General features: G+C 42.7%; 2 protein-coding genes across 2 annotated transcripts; one reads left to right on the top strand and one right to left on the bottom strand.

Moving 5' to 3' along the window:
* Positions 1 to 436: 436 nt before the first annotated feature.
* Positions 437 to 2,519, bottom strand: LOC115682492 (GDSL esterase/lipase At2g23540). The gene is made up of 5 exons (XM_030606720.2): positions 1,985 to 2,519; positions 1,629 to 1,759; positions 1,290 to 1,538; positions 947 to 1,202; positions 437 to 791 (listed from the first exon to the last, which is right to left on the bottom strand). Exons 1-5 carry the CDS (start codon positions 2,253 to 2,255, stop codon positions 568 to 570), a joined length of 1,131 nt encoding a protein of 376 aa, XP_030462580.1. The 5' UTR covers positions 2,256 to 2,519; the 3' UTR covers positions 437 to 567.
* A 3,363-nt stretch (positions 2,520 to 5,882) lies between these two features.
* On the top strand, positions 5,883 to 9,841 carry LOC115682490 (uncharacterized). Its single transcript, XM_030606718.2, has 5 exons — positions 5,883 to 6,260; positions 6,985 to 7,221; positions 8,168 to 8,251; positions 8,764 to 8,893; positions 8,990 to 9,841. Exons 1-5 carry the CDS (start codon positions 5,959 to 5,961, stop codon positions 9,608 to 9,610), a joined length of 1,374 nt encoding a protein of 457 aa, XP_030462578.2. The 5' UTR covers positions 5,883 to 5,958; the 3' UTR covers positions 9,611 to 9,841.
* Positions 9,842 to 10,561: the final 720 nt, after the last annotated feature.

Here is a 10,561-nt window from a genome sequence, read left to right on the forward strand (position 1 = left end):
CGGTAATTATCCTCATGGACCTTTCATTACATTAGTCAAGATTTGGTAAGACTATGCACCGTAGTAGCTCACCAACAATAAGCAGCTTTGGGTTAAGTCTTACAAATTCCAAAGCTCATCGTGTGCTAGATCAACCACCCACAACTGCACTTACGGAGTCTAGAAAAGAGTGCGTGAGCAATTTAGTGTACTTTGCGCTTTAGATTCAATAAAAATATCACGTCTAATTCAAGATTCTAATGGAAGAGCAAATGGATGTCCATTGATCAATCTAGAAAAAATGTAAAATGGTTAGTATGATGAACTTGTGCATACTTAGAGGTTAATAAAGGGGTGTAGGCCGATGATTATTGATTTCTCAGCGCTAGACATTGTTAGCTAAATAGAAATCTTTTGCTTCTCAAGCAACATGAACATTGAACCATAAATATGAAGATTGAAATAAAACCAAATGTCCTTTAAAGTATATTGAAACTTCAAGATCTGGCTACAAAGAAGCAACGCGTGCATGTAAATGCACGAGCGACAATCGACAATGCGGCCTCAGTTGGTCGCCAATAATTACGATTAAAGATCTCGGAGTTTTCTGAGATTCATGGGGCTGATGTAACGGCTGTCGCCGTCGATCAGCTGCTTGGCGAGTATGACGTTCGCGGCCTCGCTCGGGTGGTACGGGTCCCAGAACACGTGCTTCGACCTGTCCGAGCACATGCTAGAGGTCGGGCCGCATGGTACGATGCCGGCGAATTGGCCTCCGTTTCCGCAGCATGCCCGGTTTGCCGTCTCAAATCCTGAGATTTGAACCCGAGTGCACATTCTCTCTCAATAAAGAAATCTAAAGACTAAATTTGTGTCTGTGAATCGGCCTGTGTTGCTTGTAAGAACATGGTTTATGCTGAGTATCGTTAAAGAAGTGTAAGTTTCTCTGTAAGTATTAAGACAGTACCGTATTTGTCATAGTTGGTGATGACTTCCATGACCATGTCGTAGACATTGGCATGGACAAAAGTGGCTCCTGGGAGGTTGTCGGTGAGCTCGGCCAGCAGATCCGTCAACCTTCCGTTGTACTGCTTTGCGAGTTTGTTCGGCAAGTCGACACATTCGTCTGGGCTCAGCTGATTTATCGTCTTCTGATAAGGAATGCACCCGATCGGGCCGACGTTTGCAAGTATAAACTTCCTAGCATCCAGCTTATAGAGCCTCTGTAATCGACATGGCCAAACAGATGCTGTCAAACGTAGTTCCAAGGTCATCTCACAGAGGTCGACTATGTGAAGAGATTTACGCACCGTAAGTTGGTCTCGCAAGTGGCTGATCATGTCGTCTATGAAGGCGTCGGGGGTCTCGGAGATCCGGGCGCCCATGGAGAGAACCGGAAGCATGTAATTGTTGAGGAAATCGTTTGCTCCGATTGTGATGGAGAAGATGGATTTCTTCATCAAGTACTCCTTGGCCTTTGAAGAGCCTAGCAACTGATCAATCTGTTGTCTTGTGATGTTGAAGTAGTCCACTTGGATGTCCATGCTCAGCCTATTGACCTGCACGAGAAATGCTTATTCACATCAATTAATCATTGCAGAAGATGCATAATCTCCCGTTATAACGAGGAAAGAGTTAAGAGTTCTGACGAATATTCTTCCGGTTGCATTCAGAATGCCTCCTCCGCCGGACGCGTAATTCACTCCTGTCAATACCGCTCTCCCGGTCGTGTTCGGGGCCAAAAAGGGTACCGCATAATGTGGTTGTCCCAGTTCTTCTCCTGGAAAAAGCAAAAACGAAGAAAACATATATCTAAGAACAGCAAAGTCTATTGCCAAACTAACAGTCATGTAGCACTGTTTTTATCACGACAATTGCATTTGTCCATTCATCAATTTCAATAGTACGAAGATCCCATAACGTGAGATAAAGTTTAGACATCATATATTTCCCAGCCTTTCAATGACCCGGAAGAGGTTTTTAACTCTAGGACTAGAGCACATACCCACAATGTCTCCAATTGTCCTCCCATTGGTGTATCTCCCGGTCGGTATCCCTCCCGATGCTGCGAAATCGATCCCGTTTGGACGTATATTTGCCCGAGACAGAGTTGGCAGATAATTGTTGTTTCCTGCGTCAACTAACGAGTCACCGAAGATGTATGAAGCTCCGAGCCCAAGAGAATCGTCGCCGGTGTCATCGGCTTTGCCCGGGAAGCAAATGGCATTTGCTAGCAAAAGAGCCAAGATCAGAGAACGAGGTCGAATCCAGGCCATTGTTAGCTTCTTCGCTGATCTTGCGCTTGGTCCTAGACAGGAAGTCCTAGAACACCATGTTGGTCTGGCGCTGAGACGCTAGTTATAAGCAACCTTCTTGTCGACACATTAGAGTAGAAAAAGAGGGACGGGCGATTGGTGAAACTTGTGAGCTTGAGCTTAGCTTATGGTGGAGTTGCAAATCTGGTTTGACATTGTTCTGCAGAGGACAGGAAGGGTTGGATCGTGCGAAGTTTCATTGGTGGTGGTGGTTCATCGACACTTAGAACATGTCCTCGAACGGTTATGAAAGTTTGCAGAGTTTGTCTTGCTTTCGTCTCAAGAAAAGGTCCCACCCACTTTGGATTCGGTCAAATGAAAAGTTGTGATTCCCATGTCACATGTGACAATCGGGATTTCCGTTGAAAATGGCAGAAATTTTTCGAAATTATGGTCACTTGGGCAGTGAACAGATGGCATGCTGCTTGATCGTACGCACATTTTATTGTAAGTCCCGCCCAAGAACACAGAGAATATCACCTTAACTATTACTCGGTGGAGGCTTGTGTTAGTGTGGTTGTGGCACAAATAGAGAGGGAGAGACAGTTGTGGGAGTACTAGTTTAGGTGTGTGTTTGGTCACGAGGCTGGAAAATGACTCGAACCAAGTTTAATGCTCACAAAAATTGATCCTCGTGGTAGCTAAACTTAGGTCTCCTCCGGTTATCTACCTAGTCATGTTTGACAAAATCGAGAGAGGACTTAGATCCACGAGCCCCGTTACGCCCGGATCATATAGGCCGGATCCGTGCGTGTCCATTGGATCGTGTGAACCCACATGAGATTGACAAATCTTGCGCACCGAGCCAATTGAAGCGGGGGCGCATTCACCAGCTTCTCCGCATTTTTGAGGGCTAGATTGGGTTCTTGTCATCCGATTCGTTTTTTTAAGAGATAATGACACAAACAGTTCCTAAACTTTGGCCCAATATGCAATTTGATCCCTGAACTTTTAATTTGTTCAATATAGTCCCTAAACTTTAGGTTAATGTTCAATATGGTCCCTGAACTTTTATTTTGTTCAATATCATCCTTGAACTTTTGGTACACGTTCAATTTAGTCCATGAACTATATGAAAATGTTTTTTTTTAGTAAGGAACTATATGAAAATGTTCAATACAGTTATTTCCATTAATTCAAGTTCAGGGACTACATTGAACATTTTCATATAGTTCAGGGACTAAATTGAACATGTACCAAAAGTTTAGGGATGACATTGAACAAATTACAAGTTCAGGGACCGCATTGCACATTTGGTTAAAGTTCAAGGACTACATTAAACAAATTAAAAGTTCATTGACCAAATTGCACATTGGATCAAAGTTCAGGGACTGTTTGTGTCATTTTCCTTTTTTTTTTAAAGATTTATAAGAAGCCAACATGATCGTTTTAGCATGCATAGGGTTTTTCATTTTTCTTCACCTGTATTTTGGGTCAAATTAAGGGTTATTATGTCGTGAAATACATGGCTCGATTTTGACCTCACATGTCAACAATTCGAAAACATATGAGATTGAGGAAAATTATTTAATCAGTCATAAATCTATGGCACAATACCAATTTAGTTCTAAACTTTCTAATTTTGTCAAGAAAAGTATCAAAAAGTCATAAACCTATTGTATTTGTACTAATTTAGTCATACTTTATGATCTAGAGCTAATTCAGTCATTCCAGCTAATTTTGGCCAGATATTGCTGATGCAAACGCCAGCCGGCCTACGTGGCATGGCCGGCACTGACTTTGACAACTTTTAATAATATTTTAATATTTTTTCGAATTATTTATTTATTTTTCTTTTCTTTTCTTGTCTTTTTCCCCTTCCTTCTTCCTCCAGCCGGTCACCGGACCTCGGGGACTGGCCAGAGGTGAGGGTCGGTGAGGCTTGCTCTAGCCAGTGGCTGGGCGAGGCTTGTCCCTCGCTAGTGGCAGGCGAGTGGCCGATCACTGAGGTCTGGCGACCGATTGGAGGAAGATAGAAGGGAAAGAAAAGAAAAGGAAAAAAAAAAGAAAAAAAGAAAAAAATTAGAATAAAATTTAAATATTATTAAAAGTTGTCCACGTTAATGCTGATTGGCCTACATGACATGACCGGCGTCCACATTAGCAATATCTGGCCAAAATTAGCGGAAGGATTGAATTAGCTCTAAGTAAAAAAGTTTATGACTAAATTGGCATCATTAAATGCTTTATGACTAAATTGGCATTATTGCAATAAGTTTATGACTCTTTCGATACTTTTCCTCAATTTTGCCAATATAATCCTAAACCTAAACTATTGGGGCGAAATTCCAATGTACTACTACTTTCGGCCAATTGTCATAAGAAATCGCTAACGTGGCGATACGTAAATTGTCCACATCAGCATGCCACGTCTTATGCCCGCGATGATCGGACGCCACATCAGCGATATCGGACAGCAATTGGCCAGAAGGAGTAACATTGGAATTTTGCATGATGGTTTATGACTATATCGACAAAATCGACAGGTTTACAACTGAATTGACATAAGAATTATAGGTTTGGGACTGATTGAATGATTGTCCCGATGAGATTGAGATGCCAGAGGATTATAATGGTCACAAGCCAATCATCTTGACCTGGGCCCGCCGGAGACTACGTTTTATGGGCCTTGCGGAGGGTGATTTTGGGTTTGCTACCTGTTTGTGGGCCTGATTTGTGATTGGCATCTCAAGCCCAATAGGGGCCAGGGCCATGGAAGAACTTTGGCCCATGTAGGCAGTGGGCTTGAAGAGGTAAAAATATGCTGTATTTATAACCTTACAAATTCACATTTCTTCACAAGTGATTATTTACTTTGGCAAAAGAAAATAAATAATCATCTACAATGAGAAGGACACATGTCAATGAAGTGGAAGTATTATGTGCTTCTGTCCCTTGAATTGATAAATGAAGTTGCATGACCTAGAGGTTATCAAATATATTGAATAACATTAAATCGTTGGAAGATTGAGTTTTTAAGTACTTAATGCCATCGTTATCATAACAAAGAAAAAAGAAATCTTTTATAGTGTTTAGCCCAAGAATTATAGAGAAAGGAGGTGGAAATGGTTTGAAGGTATGCACGACTATTTGTTTTTACACCTATGAATATTTCAAATCTCGAGAGGAATGCAATCGCCGCGTACTTCGGATTTCCCTCACCAGCCCTCATTCTCCACGGCCCGTTGCAGCATGGCCTCCCCATTGCTACTGGAATCTCGCCACCCATGGCCTCGACGACCATCGGCACCATCGCCACTGCGGATTCGCCTCGATTCTTCTGGAGAATAAACTAAACAAAAGGGTATGGCCAAAAGCAAATAATAAACAAAACTAATGGGAGGGTGTACTCGATACCGAAAATTGAGGATATAAAAAACGATATGGTCTCCAAGTGCAATAGCACCTAACTTGAGAACTCAATTTCATTATGTTTCATATTCAAAAAGCAACCCAAAAGGAGTAAAAAAATAGGGAAAAACAAAAGAAAATGAGAAAAAATACAGAAGCCTGTCCATTTCCACCATTACAGCACTAAACCAAAAACAAGCTCACAGCCCTTCTCTTTCCTTCCTCCCTCTCCCTCTCTCTCTCTCTCTCTCTCCCCTTTTCAAAACTCGACCGTTGGAGACTCCCTCTCTCTGTGCGGCAAGAACCCGGGAAGATGCCGACGATGAGGAAGCGAGCGAGGACCCAGGGACCCATCTCGACCCCGAGCTCGCACGCCGGCGGCGGCGGCGACGACCACGCCGGGTCCGGGAAGATCTCCCTCTACGAGCAGTCCAGGGAGGAGCGGATCAGGGCCAACCTCGAGCGGATGCAGAAGCTCGGCATCGTCGACCTCTCCCAGAAGCTCCGGTCTTCCTCCTCCTCCTCCGTGCCGCCTCCCAAGCGGACCCCGTGCCGCAGATCGTCCGAGAAGTGCGCTCCGGTCCCGCCCTCCGGTCCCGTCCGGCGGTCTTCCAGGTGGGTCGTCGGGAGTTTGGGTTGTGCCTGTGGGTTCGTTTGGTGGCTGAGGAGAATGCGGTGGTGTGGTGGAGGTTTGTGTGGTTTGATGAGGGACGCTCGTGCGTTTTGTTTTTGGTAAAAATGTCTCCTTTACGGTCTACGAGGTTTTTAGATGCTCTTTTTTCCCGACCGATGGGACTGTTTCTTCGTTCCTTTTCGGCTTTCGCGTGTGGGTTGTCCGTGGTCTTGTTTGTTTACTGAGAAAATACAGTTGTGGAGTGGAGAATGGTTTGCTGAGAAGTTAAGAACAAGGCATTGGCTCCGATGCATGCGCATGTATCTTGTGAAGCTGGTTCGATGGAAAATGCTTCACTTACCAGTGTCTCTCCTGCTTTTCTGATTATAGATGAAAAAAAAAGTGAAAAAACGAGAAATTGCTGAGTATTTTGCTCCTAACCTGGTTTGACAAGATGATGAATTCAACTGTAGCCTTGCGGATATAATTCTGGTTTTTTTCCTGTTTCTGTAGAGTTTTTCTAGTAATGGATCTTTATTCATCCTATTGCACCAAACAAACGTATTTCAATTCTGGTATAAGTTCACACATTGTTGATTTTTCTAATCTTTGTATGCGTAGCCTTGTGTCTGTAATGTTGTGGAGCTAGGTTGCGGAGTTTCGCACATTGTTGGTTTTCTAATTTGTGTTCGCATACTGTTGTGTCCGTAATATTGTGGGAGCTAGGTTGCAGAGCGTCATGCCGATAAGCTATGCAGAAGTTCGGTTGCACAAGAAGGACAGGTCTTTAGAAGATGAGGGAATAGTTCTGGAAGAGGGCTCGAAGCCGGAGATTTATACAGAGGAGCATGAGAAGCTGTTGGGCAACACTGAGAAAACTTGGGAAATTTTCGTGGATGGGTGTGGGAAAGACGGGAAGCGTATTTATGATCAAATCCGAGGCAAGACTTGCCATCAATGTAGGTAAGTTGGTAGTTTCTGTGTGTCATCTGAGCACGATACACACCATATTAAAATCATATCTCTATATTAGACAAAGATGAAGTAACATTGAGGTTTCCTTTATATGACCTTAAACCTGCAACCATTAGTTTTGTGAAATACTACTGTTTGAAGTTCTGCATTCAGTGATGATTTTGCTTCAGTTCCCTTTATGCCCATGGCCTGAAGTGGACAGTGTTATCCTGGCTTAACGATTAAAATTTTGGTTTCAACTCTATGCAACTGATGTCGGATACTGGTTTTGTTTTCTTTCATCTAGTTTTTGCAAATAGAGTTTTACCAAATATGGAGTATACCAAAACTGGATTCATACTCTTTTAATTAGTATTCTGGTCTTCTTAAATCATTTAATATGACACCCTAACACCCAAGTGTCACATGGAATGCTAAGAGCTTGTGATATGATACTCAAGTTGGAGATTAATTCCACATTGCTGACTCTTAAGTACTTTTACTCCAGTTGAGATATCAGCAGTTCATTTAAAACTTCAATCGTGGTCCAAATACATAATGATCTCTTCTAAGAAGGCTGAGCTCTTGAGTCGAATTCAATCACTTTTTGTTGATTCTGAATATCTGTGCTATTGGTAGATTTTGTCTCTCTTGGTATATGGCAACGGGTACTTGGAAACAATCTTAGTTTCATTTATTATGATTTGGGAAAATGGCATCTTTTTTACTTTGCTTTGCCATGAAGACAAGCGTCTTTGGAATAGGGAATTTATTGATGGAAAAATCTCTCAAATTCTGCTAGAATCAGCGAGTATATAAATCACTGTGCCAATGAGTATGAGGTACCCACTATAGCACGCTTCACCACATCGATCTTTTATGTGGTGATTAAATTGCACATATAATTCATGTGATGTCTTTCAATCCCAAGATAAAGTTGCTTTCATTTCAACAGGCAGAAAACTCTTGGCTATCGAACTCAATGCAGCCAATGTACCCTGGTGCAGGGACAGTTTTGTGGAGATTGTTTGTACATGAGGTGAGCTTCTTGGACACCCCGATCAGTTTCTCACTGTTGAGTTCTTTTTTTCCAAGGCTTTTTGACGCCATTTACCATGCTCTAACCCTGATTTTGACAACCAGGGAGAAAAACATGTTTATGCTCTGGATTGTTAATTCTGCATGCATAACGTTAACAATTGCATACGCAACTCATTTATAGTCTTTTGATGTCTGTCTTCTTTGACATGCCTAGGATCAACAAGTCTTCTTTTTTATCTCTGACTATTTTTAAACAGACGCCTAGCTGGAAGCTGCATGTGAAATATACTATTATTCATACAGTTAGTAAGAGGATCCTTTACATATTCTGAATAGATTAGCAACTGGTCTATGTGTTGGAGACAGTGTCATAGAGTCCGTTTGGATGTTAAGTTGGCCGGTCGATCAAGATTAGGCTGCCAAACTTGCAACTTGCTGGCAAGCGTATGCATGGAGGCTTTAGCATATCCTAACTACATATGTCATACTTCTGGTTCATGTATCTTGCAGATATGGGGAACATGTGCTGGAAGCCCGGCAAAACCCGAACTGGGTATGTCCAGTTTGTCGCGGAATATGCAATTGTAGTTTGTGCCGGCAAGCAAAAGGGTGGCCTCCTACTGGTCCTCTTTATAAGAAGGTCATCTTCTCTCTCTCTCTCTCTCTCTCTCTCTCTCCTGACCAAGTGATCGATCATATATGCCAAGCTAGACTAAATCCTTTGCCTTTCTTTCAGGTATCCAGACTGGGGTTTAAGTCTGTAGCACATTATCTAATTCAGACCCGCAGCTTGCAAGCGCAGGATGAAAAAACTTCAGACTCTCTTGTTCATGGTTCTGCAAAGAGGTCGCTGCCCTTCTTGGATATGGAAACAGTGGTGAATGCATCTTCCGTGCTTTCCAATGATGATGCCATTGCATTGTCAGAGTCTGAGTCTGATCCTCAAGTTGTACGAGAAAACTCCGCTGGTCACGTTTCTGTGAAAAGGTCGTTGCCCTTTTCTGGCAAGGAAGCACATGTTCAAAGTGTTGATGATTTATGTTCTGCTGAATACAACGAAAATTGTGAACTGTCCAAGCCCAAATGCGAACAAGGACTAGAAAATGGTGTCAAAGATCTCAATGTGGATTGCACTGAAGTAGTGAAAGGCCCTAAACCGGTATCTAAGAGGAACCGCCGCCATGATCCTTCATCTGATAGCATTGCTGGAAGATTGAGGCTCAGGCGCAGGATTAGCGAGGGAAATCTGGACAAGCCGAGAGATGAGGGAAAAGTTTCAGATGGCAAGAATCTTCACGATATCGTGATGGAAAAGGACGAAGGTGAAGAGAAGGAAATCCACTGCGTAAGTGATTGACGCGCATATATCGATGTAGGGTTTGAGGGCAAACCCAGCAGTAATCTCTGGTTGATCGGGTAAACTGCGTGGTGGCCAGGCAACATTTTGAATAGCATATAGGCCGAAAGGGATGTGGTATATAGTATTTCTCGGTTAGCATTTGCTGATGATTCTAGATTTAGGCCAAAACATTGTTCTGAAGCATTTTGGTCCCCGGATTAGCAATCCAGCTTTTGGCCTGTAAGTTTTGGTGTTACAACTCAATTCGTGGTTATTTTGCATGTAAGAGGAGCACAAGAGCATCAGGACTATTAGAAAAGATGAACCGATTAGTATAGCAGCTCAATCGACCAATATCATGGTTTCTAAATTTCTTGACTTTAGATCATTTCCAGGCTCCTGTTGACAATGAAATACGTGATTTTCAGGTATCAAAAATAACATGTCGCAATGCCATAAAATTCTTCCTCTTAGTAAAACGCCTTTCAGTAAACCATTTCTTGCATCTTCTAAAAGGGGGACGGGGTTTCATTGAGGTTTAACAAGTTGTAGACACCATTTGGCTCCAAGGAAGTTCAATAATTCGATAAATAATTTCGGAGTGTTTCAGTATCTCCTAGCAGCTTCAATCTGCTACAGAGATGGGACTCGGGAAGAAGAGTAGCGCAGTGATCGTAGAACCCCACGCAAGGATGTGGTTAGTCGGTCCGATGCGAAAATCAATTGCCGGATTGCTATTGTGGCGTGGACCGGGTGGTGACATTTGGTGGAAGGAAAGTACCTGCACTGCTAATGCCAGGGACTTGAATCTTGAGCGGAAGTAAAAGCAGCTTCAAGTGTAAAAGGGCTATATGGAAATTGCGGTGTATATATTAGACAGACTGTCATGACCGTATTCTTTATTTTAACGTGTTGATATCCGCACGTCAATCCTTCCTTATTCCCCTCCACCCCCTTATCTTTTTCTTT

Source organism: Syzygium oleosum, unplaced genomic scaffold (genome assembly GCF_021117445.2).
Source record: "Syzygium oleosum isolate NSW1041296 unplaced genomic scaffold, Sole_v2.1 Sole_v2.01, whole genome shotgun sequence".
NCBI classification, from domain to species: domain Eukaryota; kingdom Viridiplantae; phylum Streptophyta; class Magnoliopsida; order Myrtales; family Myrtaceae; genus Syzygium; species Syzygium oleosum.